At 41.7% G+C, this 18463-nt stretch overlaps 1 protein-coding gene across 1 annotated transcript; it reads right to left on the bottom strand.

Annotated features, from left to right (window-relative positions):
- Positions 1-3190: 3190 nt before the first annotated feature.
- LOC113046429 (uncharacterized) lies at positions 3191-6061 on the bottom strand. Its single transcript, XM_026207284.1, has 7 exons — positions 5749-6061; positions 5391-5634; positions 5029-5305; positions 4767-4944; positions 4569-4645; positions 4277-4457; positions 3191-4166 (listed from the first exon to the last, which is right to left on the bottom strand). The coding sequence occupies exons 1-7, from the start codon at positions 5846-5848 to the stop codon at positions 4111-4113; spliced, it is 1113 nt and encodes a 370-aa protein (XP_026063069.1). The 5' UTR covers positions 5849-6061; the 3' UTR covers positions 3191-4110.
- Between the last annotated feature and the right edge of the window lie 12402 nt (positions 6062-18463).

The raw sequence follows: 18463 nt of genomic DNA on the forward strand, positions 1-18463 counted from the left end.
GTCAGTTTTGTATGGCCATTTACAGTTGCCGTCATCTGAAGTCTTTGTGATCGTTGGCATCATAAGAAGTCTTCACAAGTGAGGCTGGATCCAAACTGGAGCTGGTGTAATCTCTAGTAATGTTGGGATGGACATCCTGAGATAGAAACAAGAAATCAAAAGGAGAAAGTTTAGCATAGCTGTTCGTATTATTTCAGACAAAAGATTATTTATTTCATTGCGTATAACTGGAGTGTAAGTTTATCAGATGTGTTGTGTGAATACTTGGCTAAAAATAGGTATTTTAATCTAATTTAAAAATAAAAGATTGTGTTTGAGCCCCAAACATGATCAAGAAGGCCATTTCGAAGTAAAATAGCAAATAGCTCTAGCTCCTTTAGTGGACTTTGATAAATCCTTGGTATTATCAATAGTCCAGAATTTTGTGACCTCATTAAAGACCAAGCACCATAGCTGCTGCTGCCCTCGTTTGTGCAAAAATCGGCACACTGCCACTAATGCTCTCAAAAATCAATGTTTTGATTAAGTGTTCGTGTTATCCCTTAAATGTATTATTTATAGTTGTAAATGTATTATTTATCCTCATTATTAAGAATGGACTGCACAGGCCGAAGTATAATTTAAGTGGGTACACCATAGCTGTAATTTACAGTTAAAAAATATGGAGTCAGTAAGATATTTTACATCTTTGAAAAAAGTCTCTTCTGCTCACCAAGGCTGAATTTATTTGATCAAAATGAAGAAAAAAACAATAATACTGTAAAATAGTATTACAGTTTAACACCAGTTTTCTATTTAAATATATTGTAAAATGTAATTAATTTCTGTGATCTAAGCTGAATTTTAATTACACCACTCTTTTGTGTCACATGATCCTTCAGAATCATTCTAATTACATAATGATTTGCTGTTCAATAAATATTTCTGATTATTATCCATGTCTTATCACTTATCAAAAGTTAATACGTTAAATAAATGCTATACTTATTAAATAATTGTTTATTCATCAAAGAATCCTAAAAATGAAGCAGCATGGCTGTTTTTGACATTGATAATAATCAGAAATGTTTCTTGAGCAGCAAATCAGCATATTAGAATGATTTCTGAAGGATCATGTGACACTGAAGACTGGAGTAATGATGCTGAAAATTCAGCTTTAACGATTTAATTTCATACATCAAGCTGTGTTGTGCACAGAGGTGGAAAGAGTACAAAAATATTCTACTCAAGTAAAAGTACCATTACATGAATGAAATTTTACTTAAGTACAAGTAAAAGTACCAGTCTAAAAATCTACTCAAGTAAAAGTAAAAAGTAGCTTGTTTAAAATTTACTCAGAGTAAAAATTACTGGCAAAAATGGGACCAAGGGTGTCAGACTCAGTCCACAGTCCTGCACAGTTTAGATATAACCCTAATTAAACAAACCTGATCCAGCTAATTTAATCATTTAAAGTGAAGTGACATTCAGCCAAGTATGGTGACCCATACTCAGAATTTGTGCTCTGCATTTAACCCATCCGAAATGCACACACACACAGAGCAGTGAACACACACCCTATGTTTGGAATTATTTTTTGTTGCAAAAATAGAGCAAAAACAGGCAATATGGTATCTAAAACGCAAGTCTCTTAATTAACTTGTTAGTTACTCTTAGTTAACTTAATTGACCTGTTGTAATATATATATATATATATATATATATATATATATATATACATATATATATATATATATATATATATATACATATATATATATATATATATATATATATATATATATATATATATGTATATAATCATGATTTTTGGAGGAAAAGACGGCATTCTTTGTTTGATTTTGATTTACTATATGAAAATTATATATGTAAATTTTCTGCCCCTATATCTTCAATTTTGTGATCAGTTTAAATGCATTTTAACAGACTGAATCACACAGTGAAAGAACGCACTGTAAATGCGCGCGCACATTGTTAAAACAACAATGATATTATAGCAGACGATATCGCACACTCCGCACCAGTCTTTTTGGCTAATTTGTGCAAAACCTCTTGCTAAAATGTCAAAGCTTCTTTTTAACCACCAATGCAACGTTGCAATTATTCAGCTTACCTCTACATGCTTGCGAAGGGTCGATGTCGAGATTTTATAAGCTGCTAGTTTGGTCTCTCTAGGTAAGCACAGTTTACACTGCATAGAGCATAAATATGGCCAGGGGTTCACTTCATTTCCTTCGAGTTCAACTTCAGAATATGACTGGGTTTCGTTTTCAGCGGTGTCTGCACCACTAACGCCTTTTTTGTCCGTCTGCATCTTTCTTGTGATTTTAGCGCCAGTTTGTTCTCCTGCCCATTATTTACTGACGTAGTTTCCAGGGAGCGAATTATTATTATTATTATTATTATTTTTTTACTCAGTAATGAATGTGTTTTAAAATGTAGCGAAGTACAATACTTCAAACAAAATATACTTAAGTAAAAGTAAAATTACATATTTTAAAAATTACTTTAAAAAGTAGAAGTACACAAAAAAGCTACTCAATTACAGTACCGCGAGTAAATTTAATTCGTTACTTTCCACCAACTTGTGCATAAGAGACTTACAAAAACATAAAAAATCATACCAACCCCAACAGGCAACAGGCCATCAGAACTGAAGGCTCTAAGTAACAAAACAAGCAATTTGACACAAATCCGACAATTAGTTTGCATTTCCAGTTCTATTAGAAGGAAACAAGCTAGAGCAGAGGTACAATGCAGATAAAAGAAAGAATAATATACCATAATAACATATGTGAGCACATATAACTCTAGAGCACAAAAGCAGTCGTGGACATAGACAGAAAAGAAACCATGGCTAACTGTAAGATTCAGCCGTACATTTATGATCCAGAATCAGATCCCGAGGCTGAAACTGAACTAGAGCAGCAGCAGCAGCAGCAGCAGCAACGACTACAGCAGGACGTCTCTATGTAGTATGTATTGAAACTGTATATATTTGCTTAGCTGTTTTCGAAAATGAATAAGTTCCACTTTATGTTGTCTTTTTTTTCTTTTCTTTAAAGGTGTACATGCGGAAAGTGCAGTTTGATGCCAACTGAGGTGGAAAATGTTTGCTGCCAAGAAGTAGAAGTATACTTATGTATTGCAATGCATTATAATGTGTAAAGTTGTTTTTTTTATATATATATATAAGACTTAATATGATAGCATACAATTAGCTTACTAAGTGCACTTTAGCAATGTCTTCTTAAAATATTTTACACATTATTCCTTCACCTTCGTTTATAAACTTTTGGGATCATTATATAACATTTTAGGTATTATCCAACCAGTCTATACACTTCAGAACATAAATAACATTTACAGAGCTGACTATGGCCCACTTAGAAGGAGAAGAGAGGAGGAGTGAGTAATTATGAAAAAAGATCTCAGATTTTATCATTATGTTATTATACAGATCTAAAAACAATAAACTTTGTAAATTGTGTTTATTTATCTAGCAAGGTGCGCATTGTAATGAAATAAATTTAAATATCAATAATTGGAAAAATGTATTTGCAGGGACATTTAAAAAATATAGCATACAAATGTACAAGAAGTATTTGTTGAACATAATACAAAATGCTGCATTACAGACTATGTAACAATTCCACCACTCTGCCAGAGGTTTCAGGTATCTTGCCTATCGTAGTTTTGTCAGCTGGTGCTGGGGATATCTTGGCAGACATGAGCGCGTGGTCATTCCATCATGTGTTGTCCTCCGGATTCGGCAAGAGTTTCCTGATGCTGGTGGGAATTATGTTGGCTACCGGGCACCACTAGATTGAACCTAGACACATGTCTAGCAATGAGATCCTCCTTTGTCGGCTTGTCAAACTGTTCTGATAAGGAATCTGGAATGGGTACTTTTCGTAGTTTCTCAACATAATAGGCAGGGTCTTCAAACACCTCTACAAACATGGACAAAGTCTCATCAGATCTTTGACGTATCCTGCCATAAAAAAAACTCTTATTTACTATTATTTGTTTGCATAACTGTCTTCACAATTGGTTGTCCCTTCTTAGATTTTGGATACATTATTCGATAGACAGCTTTGCCTTCCAAGTTCATTGCCTGTTCACGATCAGCATTCTCGTTAAAATGCATTGCCACAAGATACAGCCTAGAAAGATAAAGTGAAAATTAAGTTAAAAATTTTTTTACTAATAAGCACATGTACACGGTTAAAAAATAAGGTGATATATGTATTCATCAATTTTGACTTCCATTTACCCTTCTCGAGGTGCCAAACATCATAGTACTGTTTGATCTCTCTCTCACTCAGATATTTCTGCACCTGGGTGTGGCGATCAGTCATAATGTAATCTACTTGTAAATGGTTGGACTCTAGATGATCCAGACCTCTTCTGAGTCCTTCCTTCTCCATGTGTGCACTTCCTCCAACTTCATTGCTCTTAAAAAAAAAAAAAAAAAAAAAAAAATATCACAATCAAAAACACCTTACCAAATGCAAAGTCACATAAAAAAACATGGAGCACTACTAAAGACTGCAAGAGAAATGTACCTGTATTAGTTGAATGTCCAGAATTTTATTGCTGTCAAGATGCAATAAAGTATAGCTGCCATATTTGGCAGAATGTCCTAAATATAGAAAACATTTGTAAGTTAATACAATACTCTGCCGAACCAAAAATATGTACATTTACATTAGTATGATTACAAAGTATTGTTAACATAGAATACATATTATTTTAAAAATCACCTGGAGAATCAGCACGCATATCGCCACTCAGTGCAATTTTGCCCAACGGTTGTAGTGACTGGAACATGGCCTGCTGATCCATCTTCCACTTGTGAAATATGGCTGGTTCAAGAAACATCCGAGCATGCATTCTGAATGATCTGAAGTGGTGAATTTGTAGATTCATAGCTCTGCAAATCTGGCAACATAGGAGAAATGGAATTATGGGTTGTTTCCTTTGTGAATTCTAAAAAACAACGTGAACATAATAATCCTAAAATAACTTATGCATTTGAATAAATGATCCACCAGTGAAATACACTGCTGCTGACATTTGCAGGTTTCCAACTGGGGTGCTTCCTTTCACAGGCTGGCTCTGCCATTTTTTGGTATATTGACAGTGTTCGCAGACCTGACAGAATGACACAAATGTCCCAAGCCGACGTCGCTGTACATTGCAGTTATTCTTGCAAAAAGGACATGTTTTAAAAAGCTCTCTGAGAGAGCTTTCGAAAACAGTGTACTTTGCATCGGTGTAATCACAAGAGATGTCCATCCCACTATAAGTAATGGCAAAGTATGGAATATTAATGATAAATTAACAACAAACTTAATGAATAACAATGTACATTTGAAAAACATTACCTTGTTTCAGAAGGCTCTGCAACAGAGTCACCAGGCTCATATAAGGAATCTAGAGTTTGTTGAATTTCTGATAAATTTGTTGGAATCTCTTCCTCATCCAGCAATTCTGTCTTCGGCCTTTTAACTGGTGTTGGACCGAATCCAGATGTTGATGCCTTTATTGGTGTAGATGACATATGCCTCCATGTTCCAACCGGTGTTGTCTCAGTACTAACACTTGTAAAGGAAACTGTTTCCTGTGTGCCTGACACAGTAAACATTTATATTTGATTTAGGTCCCCCTTTATAAATATAACAGTGCCTTTAAATTGATCTATAAGGTAAAGGTAGTAAGAACCGTTTCACATTATATACATACCTTTGCTCCGTACATGTCCTGTCTGTTTAGTGAAAGATAACTGTGTGGCAGCTGTCTTTTGAGATGGAAAAATAGCACACTGAATTCCTATAGATTGCATTAGTGGTTTGGCTTTCACTTCAGCAGACACAGTTGTTTTATGTTCTTTTTGACATTCCGTGTGCTTGACAGAAAGTAAGTCCTGGCTGGTAGGAACATATGTAGATGTGCTCTATAAGTAAAGAATAATTGAATAAATAAATAAACAAATAATTAAATAAATTCCAAAATGTGGTTCTTTACTGGCAACATGACTTTCAGAATAATCACCTTGCCAAACTACAATCAAATAGTAATTCCATGCAGAACAAGGATCTAAACAATACTAAGGGCTCGTTCATACAGAATGCGTTTTTGCTTAGAAAAACGTGAGATGGGCAGTGAAAAGGGGGAAAACACAAGGTCTCGAGAGTTTTTTTAAAAGTAGAAATTATTTTAATTTGAGCGCAGTGTTTTTAGAACACCATGTCATGCACTACTTTTACAACATGTGTGTGTGTTTACTCGTGGTTTATGAGGACATTAATTGATTTATGGATTATTGTATGTGACTTATCAGTACACAAGCGGAACCGTTTTACACATCAGACTAATATTTTCATAGAAAAACTATGGAATAGTAGAGCATTTCAATGAAGTAGCGCGCTTTGTGCACATTTACATTTTTTTCACACGCATTGTGTATTGTTGTTTGGAGTGGTTTAACAATAAACAAACAGAAACCTACAGTGGCCAGACCATACATCGCATGTTGTTTACTTGATGTGCTTACGCGCTGATAGCTAAGTTAACAACACAGAGATATTTGAAGCAGTTTTACTCACCGCATGTGGTTCCAACACACGATCGTGACCCTTTTTCGTTGGAACTGCATCATCCTTAAGAAATAAACGCTTTGCAAATCTGGCGTCAAACTGGGCCTTGTTTGTAAAACAAGCATCTTCGAAATGCAGGGAACAAACAAAAACACTTGCACAACTCCATTGATGCTCTGTAGTAAAAATAAACTCCAACCACTGGTCCCTTAATGCTGTTCCTTTTGGTAATCTGTGCAGGGTTGTCTTGCCCTGGCAACCAAAAACACACTTCTTTGGGGACATTTCGCCTTCTCGCTCTGGTCAGTGAATGTATCTGCTCTGGTCTACGGGCGCGCGCGCGCTCTTCCAGTAAAAGTGCCCTTAGAACCCATATAAGGAAATTCCACTCCATCTAACGTCACACAGACCCATACTCAAAAAAACACTTTCAGAAACAAACCAGAAATGTACAACTTAATTTTTGAAACTTTGTACATGTTAAGCATGGGAATCCAACTCTTTAACAGTGTAAAAAACCCAGTATGCATGAAATAGCATTTCACCCCCCCCCCCCCCTTTAAGCATATGAGAGACTGATATCTAAGTTACGAGATCTGATGCCTTTTAGTCTGAGGCTGTTTCGCTGATTACCTTATTTCTTCTGACACGGTTTTGTTGAGAACTGGTGTCTTTAATCTACATGATGAACTCTGAAAGTGAAAGATGTGTAACATTAACTTCAGGAGTGAATTTTGCAAATATAACAATATATGATAAAAAATAATGAGCAACTTTACCTTTCTAAGGGTAAATGGAAAAACATAGGTGCATCTAGTTGGATAATCCAGCAGAGAAAAAAATCCTGCTCAAAATTACTGTACTATGATTCATAGCAAAAAAACTTTTACTATTGCTGCTATTACTGCTATTGTAATTTTACCCATGATGCTTTGCAGATTTACAGCAAAATACTGTAAACATTTTCTACAGTATGGACTTGTTCATTTTACAGTAATAATGCTGTGAAAACTACAGAAATTTGTTACAGTGTATACTACTATACTATGGCCGTTAATGTCGAGTACGACAAACTGCTTCCCGTTTTGAGTGTCTCTCTTCCAGAAATGATTTGTAAGCCTCCTGAGAAACGATGTGGCCATTTTTAATTTCTGCATGCCAGCTGGGTCTGTCTGCAAGTGCCTCCCAGTTGTCCAAGTTGATGGAGAAGGCCTGAAGATCCCTCTTAATGACGTCTTTAAAACGTAGTTGGGGGCAACCATGTTTGCGGGGGGGCATTTGCCAGCTAATCATATAGCAAGATTTTTGGGAGGCGGGTGTGTGACGGCTGATGAAAGGACAGTCTGGAAACAATAGCGAGTACAGATATTTAATGAGAAGATATGATGATGGTACAAAGACACAATGACGATGATACAGCAACACTCCAGAGGGATGGTTGTGGCGGTGAGAAGTCCAGACGGTGGTGGAGAGAAGGTGAAGTATCCGGGTGTTGACGGCGTGAGGCAGCAGGAGAGAGTAGCACAGGAACTGCGGGGAACAGAGCCGAAGGTAAGTGTCCGTGGCTGAGTGATCGTGCGGAGAGTGGATGAGGTTCTGGGGAAACATAGACATCCAACGCAAACTACACAGAAGCCAGACGGGGGTAAACACAACGACATGAAACAATGATCTCACAAACACAGGACGTGAGACAAGCCAATATATAGTGGATGAGTAATGAGTGGCAGCTGTTGCTGATACAATTAACAGAGACGCCCACAACTAATCAGTGCAGACGCGGAACACACAGAATTCACCACAAAGTGTAAACAACCCGAGATCACGGTTTACCAACCGTGACAGTACACCCCCAACCCCCCCCCCACTCTAAGAACTCCTCCTGGAGTTCCCAGAAGGGCCTACCTCCTGATTGAATTCATCAATAAGGGAATGATCCAATATGTCCCTAGCAGGTACCCAACTCCTCTCCTCCGGACCGCAACCTTCCCAGTCCACCAGATACTGGAATCCTCATTTAAAAAATCAGTATGTCATCCAGGTAAACATATATAAACTGATCTACCATATCTCTCAACACGTCATTCACGAGTGCCTGAAAAATCCCGGGCGAGTTGGAGAGCCCGAACGGCATCACCAAATATTCAAAGTGCCCTCTAGGGGTATTAAAGGCAGTTTTCCATTCATCCCCCTTCCTGATGCGGACCAAATGATAAGCATTACGTAAATCCAATTTTGTGAATACAGATGCTCCCTGCAACCTCTCGAAAGCTGAAGACATGAGTGCTAATGGATAAGTATTCTTAATAGTAATGTTGTTCAGCTCTCGGTAATCAATGCAAGGTCACAGAGATCCATCCTTCCTACCCACAAAAAAGAACCCCGCCCCCGCTGGAGAAGAGGAAGGACGGATGAATCCAGAGGCTAAGGAATCAGAAATATCTTTCTCCATGGCCTCCCTCTCAGGGATAGAAAGAGAGTATAACTTGCCTTTATGCGGAGATTTACCTGACACAAGTCTATGGCACAGTCGTAGGGACGATGCGGAGGAAGAGAAGCAGCCCGGGACTTACTGAACACTTCCTTCAGGTCCAGGTACTCAATGGGCACATTTGGCAAAGCCATGGTCTCCTTCTGAAAAACAGAAACAGGAACAACAGGACAGGCAGAAACCAGACAAGACTCATGACAACTTTCACTCCACAATGTGACAGTGTTAGAACCCCATTCCACTCGTGGATTATGTTTGAACAACCAGGGGTTACCTAAAACAATGGGAGCAACAGGGGAGTCCATGAGGAAAAAGGAAATGGTTTCTTGATGGTTGCCAGATGTGATGAGTGTGATGGGTTCAGTATGGTGGGTGACGTGAGGCAGTTCCTGGCCGTTGAGTGCGGTGACATGGATGGGAAGAGACACAGGAAGGACGTTCAGGTGATGAGCAAGTGAAGAATCAATGAAATTACCTTCGGCTCCGGAGTCCAGAAGGGCTTGGCATTCATGATGGTGATTCTTCCACCGCAGTCTCACCGGAAGGAGGGTCGATGATGTGGGTGAGGACTTCTCAGCGGAGATCCCACCCGATAGTAGCCTCAGGTTTACTATCGGGCTGACTCTTTTACCGGGCAAGAGTAGTTGTTATGGTCAGAGCCTCCACAGTATAAACATAGTCCTTGGGACCTCCGCCGTTCCCTCTCCCTCCGGGACAGCCGAGCTCGACCCACCTGCATGGGCTCGTGATCGTCGACAGAACCGACCGCGTTCTCTCGACTCAAGCGCCCCCTACCAGGAGAGAATGGAGGTCTTGAAGGACTGTGTTGGCGGCCCAGGCGATTAAACCTGGCCTCCACCCACAATGCCAGGTCTATGAGTTCGTTGAGAGTAGGGGGCAGCTCGAGGAGGTAGATCTCCTGCTGAACACGGTCGGATAACCCATGCAGGAATCTATCCCACTGCGCCGCCTCGTTCCACTAGCACGCTGCAGCCAGGGTACGGAACTCGATGGAATAGTCGGTGACAGATGAATGTCCTTGCCGGAGTTCCGAGAGGCGATGGGCGGCCTCCCTGCCGGTCGCGGCCCTGTCAAAGACTCTCTTCATCTCATCTGATAGGAGGTGGAACGAGGCACAACACGGATGTTGATTTTCCCACACCGCCGTTCCCCATAAGGCAGCCTTGCCAGAGAGTGTGAGCGTGAATGCTGTTTTGGATTCCTCCGTAGCGAAAGTGCGGGGCTGCAGAGCAAAATGCATCGAGCATTTGTTAAGGAATGTTCTACAAAAAGTTGGCTCACCAGCGTAGTTCTCCGGCGCCGGAAGTCGCAGCTCTGGCCGGAAGTGGTCCTGGGGAATCCCCGGGGGAACGGACGGCACAGGCGGTGTGATGGGCGCAGTGGGAGACGTGAGCTGATGGATCTGCTGGGTGAGCTCGGACACCTGTGCCACCAGCGCTTGGACAGCGCATCCGGTGTTCGAGATGCTCTCCTGCTGCTGATCCATCCTTTTGACGCTGTGGTGCATGAAGTCGGTGAGGGTATTGGTGCTCGCTGCTTCCATGTAGGTGAGATCATTCTGTGACGGCTGGTGAAAGGACAGTCTGGAAACAATAGCGAGTACAGATATTTAATGAGAAGATATGATGATGGTACAAAGACACAAAATGACGATGTGTCAGGTCGTCATTCATTCGATAAATATGCCCAATCCAGCGGAGGTGGCATTCACGAAGGATGGTGTACAGGTCACTGGAACCAGTTACCTCAAGTATGAAAGAGTTTGGCACCTGATCCTTCTAGCATACACCCTGTATAGAGTGAAGGCAGCGAAAATGGAAGGCGTTGAGGCGATGTTCATGCCTCCTGTATATTGTCCATGTCTCGCTTGCATATAGTAAGTTGCTAAGTACACATGCATGGTATACACAGACTTTGAGGAGCAATGAGAGGTACTTGTTGTAGACACGCTTGCTCAGTTTTCCAAACAGTGATGATGCCCTCCCAATGCGCATGTCAAGCTCTGCATCAAGGTTATTGTTGTTTGATACTGTGTAACCCAGGTAGGCAAATTTTGAACTCTTCAGAGTGAGTGCCTTCAGACTGTATGGTTGCCTTCATGCCCTCATGAAACTAAGTAACCACCTTCAGTGACTGCACACGATCACACAACTCCAACCTCTTTATTAAAGGCGCAATATGTAATTTTTCGGCTTTAAAAATAGCAGAAATCACTATATCTATGTTATATATATTTTTTAGTTTTGTGCTTACATTATTCCGACAGTTTCCATGAACTTTCAAATCCGGTGAAAATTATAGTTTAATTAGAAGACACGGCACGTTTCTTTATTTCCGTTTTGTCGCCCGTCTATGGCGTCATATAAACTTTGACCCCTCTAGTTTATCTAACTTCCTGCGGAACCCCCAAATACAAAGGTGAACAGAAGCAAAGATGAGACAAAGAAGAAAAAGTAGTAGCTAGCCTTGATCGAGACTATTATATCTTATATTTATATTGTTTATATTCATATTTATACCTCAATCAATAACTTAGTTATGGATCATGATTATGCTTTGCCTGCACGTTCTGTGAAGCGCAAACGTACGGGTGAAATAAATGACCCGGGAAGGTTTTGGGACAAGATAAGAAACAAGACACGGGTAAATATTGGAGTTGCATTTCCAAGATAGAGTTTCGTGACAAACTGAGACTACAGAGAGATACCGAACTTGTTTGCATTCTGATAAACAGGTATGCATTCAGCTAACTGTATCTATCCGTATATTTTGTGAAACGATGATGTCTTGTGTAAAACGCAGACAGACTAGTTCTCATGTATAGTATAATGTAAATCTTCATTTTTTCTATATCTAGCTGGATAAAGTAGCTTCATTCGAAAAGACGTGATTGTCAAAATACTAAGTTAGAATGAATGAGGAATGATAGGGAGCGACAGAGCATGTGTTCCAATGAACAACAACTCCCATGACCCTACGCTATTTCCCGACGTCATCAAAGTAAATCTTATGTAATTATTTTGATTGAGTGACCCCTGGTGGCCAAAAATCCCATACTGTTCATTTAAGTTTGCGGATGACACGACTGTGGTGGGTCCCATTAGCAACAAAGATGAGACAAACTACAGGAGCGAGATGAGTCGCCTGGCCGGATGGTGCAATGACAACAATCTCTCTCTGCATGTGGAGAAGATGAAGGAGATTGTTGTTGACTTCGGGAGAGCGCACACTCACCACATTCCTCTGACCATCAACGGTACGACTGTGGAGAGCATGAGCAACACCAATTCCTGGGTGTGCACATTACAGAGGACCTCTCCTGGACCGACAACACTGCAACACTGGCCAAGACAACACATCACAACAGCGTCTCTACTTCCTCCGCAAACTGAGAAGAGCTAGAGCCCAGCTCCCCATCATGTACACCTTCTACAGGGGCACCATCGACAGCATTTTAATGAGCTGCATCACTGTGTGGTTTTGCGCCTGCATGCGTCCAGCCGAAAGACTCTGCAACGCATAGTGAGAGCAGCTGAGAAGATCATTGGTGTCTCTCTCCCCTCCCTGCAGGACATTTATGGAACCCGTCTCACCCGCAAAGCCCTCTGCATCACAGGTGATGCCACCCACCCATCCCACAGCTTCTTCATCCACCAGGCTGTCAGGAAGCTGAACTCGCTCCAGAACTTGACCCCCCCCATCCCTCTTCTGCCACAGGCACCACTGAATTATGAAAATCTTTTATCTGCACTGTTTGTTCACTTCACCTGATTTGCACTCTATCTGCCATGTGCCTTGCGCTGCTTTATTTAACTTGATTTTTAATTTTATTAGATGTCTTTTTTTACATTCCCTTATTGTATAGTTGTATCTACTTTTATATTTGATCTAGATTTTTAGGCTCTACTGTTAATGTTATCTGTATGCACCGGGGGTCTGAGAGTAACACAATTTTTATTCTCTGTATGTATGTACTGTACATGTGGAAGAATTGACAATAAAGCAGACTTGACTTTGACTTGACTCAGTTACTTTGGAGGTCAGCCAAGTCTTTGTAGGATAAGGAAAATTCCAGATCGACTAACATAGTCAAAGGCCTTGGTAAAGTCAACAAACACCAAGAACAGAGGTTTATGCTGTTCAATACACTTTTCCTGTAGTTGACAAGCACAGAACACCATGTCTGCTATGGAGCGGCCAGCACACTGGCTTTCAGGGAGGATACGGTCAACAAGAATTTGTAGACGTAGTAGAATAGTACCAGCAAATATCTTTCCAGCAAGACTGAGCAAAAATATTCCTCTGAAGTTGTTACAGTCTGCACAGTCCCCCTTGTTCTTGTATATGGTGATTGTGTTGGCATCTCTAAGGACATGTGGGAGATATCCATTGTTCCAGCACATCACAACCAGATGATGTAGGACAGAGGCAAGAACATCACCACCTGCCTTATAAGCCTCAGGGGGGAGGCCGTCAGCTCCGCGAGAGTTGTTATTTTTCAGTGCTCTAATTGCAGATTTTACTTCCTCACATGGTCTGACATGGGGGGAGTTCAGGAACAGCAGCAATTATTGCCAGTGTGTTGGCTGTGACAGGCTGAGCATAGAGAAGGCTGTAATGCTCTGCCCATCTCGCTAATTGAGATGCTAAATTAGTCAGAAGTTCACCTGATAGGGAACGGAGTGGAGAGGATTTTTTTGGGACTGGGCTTCTTTCAGACCTTCAAAGACTCCTCGGATGTTTCCAATGGATGCACTTGACTGAACACGGTCGCACAGTGTGCTCCAGTAAGCCTGCATGGCTATGTGAGGGACCCGTTGTACATTGCAGAAAGCCTTCTTCAATGCTGCCTTATTTGAGAGAGTGTTATGCTGCAGGTAGGACAGTCTGGCTGAACGCTTAGAGTCAATTGCAGGTAGGAGCAGGCTGGCATGGGTTTTGAACAAGTCAGGCTGGGATCTGGATAATTTTCCAAAGATGGAGAATGCAGCCTTTGTGGTAAGAGAGTGGAAGTGCTGACAGGTAGCCGAGATGTCTGCATGAGTAGGTGATGAGTCAAAGCTGGAAGCAAGTAGTTCCTGGAATGCATGCTGCGAAAAATCCAGACGAAGAGTAGGCTTGGGCCTGGTGAAATGAAACTTTCCTGGGACCATCAATGAAGAAGGGACACAAAGATTGGGGTGCTACAAAGTTCCAGTAAGCCCTGACCGTTGTCATTCATGTTGCCATATCAATGGTTTTCCAGAATGTTAGCACACACTCTGGCATTAAAGTCACCCCTCTGCAACTTTTTCATTACAAATTTGTATTTATAAATATTTTATAATATATGACATACAAGTTTCATTAAAAAAACGCCTTTAAATTTGTAGTTAAATTTAAAACCATGAATTATTGCCTCTTCAATATGGGTTTTTATTCAAATTCAAATATTTCCCACCAGAATATATTAGAATTATTTGAGTCAAGTCAAGTCAAGTCACCTTTATTTATATAGTGTTTTAAACTAAATACATTGCGTCAAAGCAACTGAACAACATTCATTAGGAAAACAGTGTGTCAATAATGCAAAATGATAGTTAAAGGCAGTTCATCATTGAATTCAGTGATGTCATCTCTGTTCAGTTTAAATAGTGTCTGTGCATTTATTTCCAATCAAGTCAACGATATCCCTGTAGATGAAGTGACCCCAACTAAGCAAGCCAGAGGCGACAGCGGCAAGGAACCGAAACTCCATCGAAACTCACAGAATGGAGAAAAAAACCTTAGGAGAAACCAGGCTCAGTTGGGGGGCCAGTTCTCCTCTGACCAGATGAAACAGGTAGTTCAATTCCAGGCTGCAGCAAAGTCAGATTGTGCAGAAGAATCACCTGTTTCCTGTGGTCTTGTCCTGGTGGTCCTCTGAGACAAGGTCTTTACAGGGGATCTGTATCTGGGGCTCTATTTGTTCTGGTCTCCGCTGTCTTTCAGGGGAGTAGAGGTCCTTTCTAGGTGCTGATGCACCATCTGGTCTGGATACGTACTGGATCCGGCGACTGCAGTGACCCTCTGATCTGGATACAGACTGGATCTGGTGGCTACGGTGACCTCTGAATAAGAGAGAAACAGACTAATATTAGCGTAGATGCCATTCTTCTAATGATGTAGCAAGTACATCAGGTGTTATGGTAAGTGTTCCCAGTTCCGGTTTACCTAATTAATGCAGCCTAAAAATCCTTTAACTGATTTGGATATTAAAAGCATATTAGTATATTATGTGTAAACCAGGTTTGAAGAGATGGGTCTTTAATCTAGTTTTAAACTGCAAGAGTGTGTCTGCCTCCTGAACAATGTTAGGTTGGTTATTCCAGAGTTTAGGCGCCAAATAGGAAAAGGATCTGCCGCCTGCAGTTGATTTTGATATTCTAGGTATTATCAAATTTCCTGAGTTTTGAGAATGTAGCGTACGTAGAGGATTATAATGTAAAAGGAGTTCATTCAAATACTGAGGTGCTAAACCATTCAGGGCTTTATAAGTAATAAGCAATATTTTAAAATCTATACGATGTTTGATAGGGAGCCAGTGTAGCGTTGACAGGACCGGGCTAATATGGTCATACTTCCTGGTTCTAGTAAGAACTCTTGCTGCTGCATTTTGGACTAGCTGTAGTTTGTTTACTAAGCGTGCAGAACAACCACCCTATAAAGCATTACAATAATCTAACCTTGAGGTCATAAATGCATGGATTAACATTTCTGCATTTGACATTGAGAGCATAGGCCGTAATAAAGATATATTTTTGAGATGGAAAAAATACAGTTTTACAAATGCTAGAAACATGGCTTTCTAAGGAAAGATTGCGATCAAATAGCACACCTAGGTTCCTAACTGATGACGAAGAATTAACAGAGCAACCATCAAGTCTTAGACAGTGTTCTAGGTCAGCGGTCCCCAACCCCCGGGCCGCAGACCGGTACTGGTCCGTGCGGCATTTTGTACCGGGCCGCACAAGAAAGAATAAATAACTTACATTAAAGCTGCAGTCGGTAACTTTTGGCGCTGACATCTGGCGGAAGAACATTGTAGCCGGAGCTACTTCTCTCTGTGTACATCTGCGGCGAGTCACGCAGGTACTGCGCTACTTTGCAGCGTTGCCGAGCCCAACCAGACTAAAATAGTCCGAATATAAACACTTTTTATTGAGAGTGGGGAGTTGTCGTCATAGCACAAAGCCCCTCCCTTGAAATCACAGTCTCCGCCATGTTGGCAGAATACCGGCGGCGGAACAGGATTGTTTACATGTGTTGTTAACTCGGTAGTAGAGGAGGTTCTCGCAATTCTGCACTGTTTTACCATGCATGGAAGTTACTGCTGTGTTAAAAACTGCTCCAGTACCTCTCACGACACATATGGAAAACATAGGAACAATGGAATACAGTTTTTTTAATGTTACACAAAGCGCAAAACAGCGGGATTTGGAGAAGCTCTCAAGCATCCAAAATATCGACCCATACGAGCTCCCTGCAGCAGCACAGAGACCTGGACCATTACCTCCATCTACACATATGGACATTGGGAATTATATTGTTTTTGGTTTAAGTTTCTACACAATGTAGGAGTTTAAAAGCCACAAGTCTTTGGAAAGTTACGAGGCTTTCTGCTGTGGCTGGGTCCATCTACAGCAGGTGATGAAAACAGTGTTGTACTGGTCAAAGTAAGTTTATTCACATGCGTTTTAGTGTATTGTAATTACATTGCATTTAGAATGCACTTCTTGACCAAAATGACAAAGTAATTAACTGCTACTGTTTCGTAAACACTAGATCGTAACGAGATGTTCAATGTACGAACGTCATCCATATGTGTGCACAGAGGTAAATTGTTCAGGTCTCTGTGCCGCTGCAGCAAGCTCGTATGAGTCGATATTTTGGATGCCTGAGAGCTTCTCCAAACACCGCTGTTTTGCGCTTGGTGTGAGCTTGTTCCTGTAAGGTCCCCTTTCTTTCGCCTTATGTTTTTGCATTGCTTTACTTTCTTCCTTTTCTTTCTCGTATTCGTAGATCCGTCTCGATCTGTTCAGCCGACAAAATAAATGCGCAAAAATGAAAGCGCTCTGAAATGTTTAGTCGCGCCTCTGTGAAGTTCTGAAGGCATTGCCCCTGGCAACCGATAGCGTATCCTGCCATCATGGCCGATTGACTCAGACCCCTCCCAAATCGGAACATGACTCCTCACTCTCAATAGGAGTACCATAGTGATTAAAGATAAGACAAAAACACTGTTTGAAAATGGATTCATGATGTACTCGCTCATTATATATTATCCATGTTATGCACGTCTGTCACGTTCGCTGATACAGGAAACACAGGAGAGATCCAAGTGCAGGTAAGAGGTTTATTGAGGGGCAATCCAAAAGGGTAAACAGTCCAGGCAGGGTCAAAACCAGAATATCCAATAAACATGAAAAACAAAACAAGAACACACGGCAAGAGCAGACTACGGATAGTATCACACATAAGACAAGGACTCAGTGACACAGACTCAGACAGACTGGGTATAAATACACATAAGGATGATGAGGGAACTGGAGAGAGGTGGGGAACAATCAATTAACTCAAACAAGGAGGAAGGTGACCAAATAAGGGAACAGGAAGTGATAAGGTGACAGACACCGTGGGAAAGGAGGACACCTAGTGGAAACCCAGGGAACACAACCCAGACACTGTGACAGTACCCCCCCTCTACGGAGCGGCTCCCAGACGCTCCATGACAGACAAAAAACAGAGACCAGGAGGGAGGCGGACAGGTGGAGGCTCAGGGGGAGGGACGGAGGGCCAGACTAACAGAGGGGAACAGGGACGGGAGTGAACACACAAAACAAAAAACAAACAACAACATGAAGCCCCCCCAGGGCGGAGCAGAAGACCACCACGTCTGTGTGGTGTAGACTGGAGTCCCCCAGGGCAGAGCAGAAGTCCACCACAACCGTGTGGTCAGAGCGGAAGCCCCCCAGGGCGGAGCAGAAGACCACCACGTCCTCGTGGTCGATGCCAGAGTCCCCCAGGGTGGAGCGGAAGACCACCACATCCTTGTGGTCGACGTCGGAGTCCCCCAGGGCAGAGCAGATGACCACCACGTCCCTGTGGTCGATGCCGGAGTCCCCCAGGGCGGAGCAGAAGACCACCACAACCGTGTGGTCCGGGCGGAAGCCTCCCAGGGCGGAGCAGAAGACCACCACGTCCTTGTGGTCGATACCGGATTCCCCCAGGGCGGAGCAGAAGACCACCACATCCCTGTGGTTGAGGCCGGAGTCCCCCAGGGCGGAGCAGAAGACCACCACAACCGTGTGGTCCGGGCGGAAGCCTCCCA

The sequence above is a fragment of the Carassius auratus genome, chromosome 27, assembly GCF_003368295.1.
Source record: "Carassius auratus strain Wakin chromosome 27, ASM336829v1, whole genome shotgun sequence".
NCBI lineage: Eukaryota > Metazoa > Chordata > Actinopteri > Cypriniformes > Cyprinidae > Carassius > Carassius auratus.

Bases quoted from the DNA above. Each gene is read 5' to 3' on its own strand.
- LOC113046429 (XM_026207284.1), bottom strand. From the start codon at position 5,848: ATGCAATCTATAGGAATTCAGTGTGCTATTTTTCCATCTCAAAAGACA. The intron at 4,945-5,028 runs TTATTTTAGGAT...CTATGTTGCCAG, and splicing joins CATTTATTCAAATGCATAAG to ATTTGCAGAGCTATGAATCT. The intron at 4,167-4,276 runs GTAAATGGAAGT...TTATCTTTCTAG, and splicing joins TGTTTGGCACCTCGAGAAGG to GCTGTATCTTGTGGCAATGC.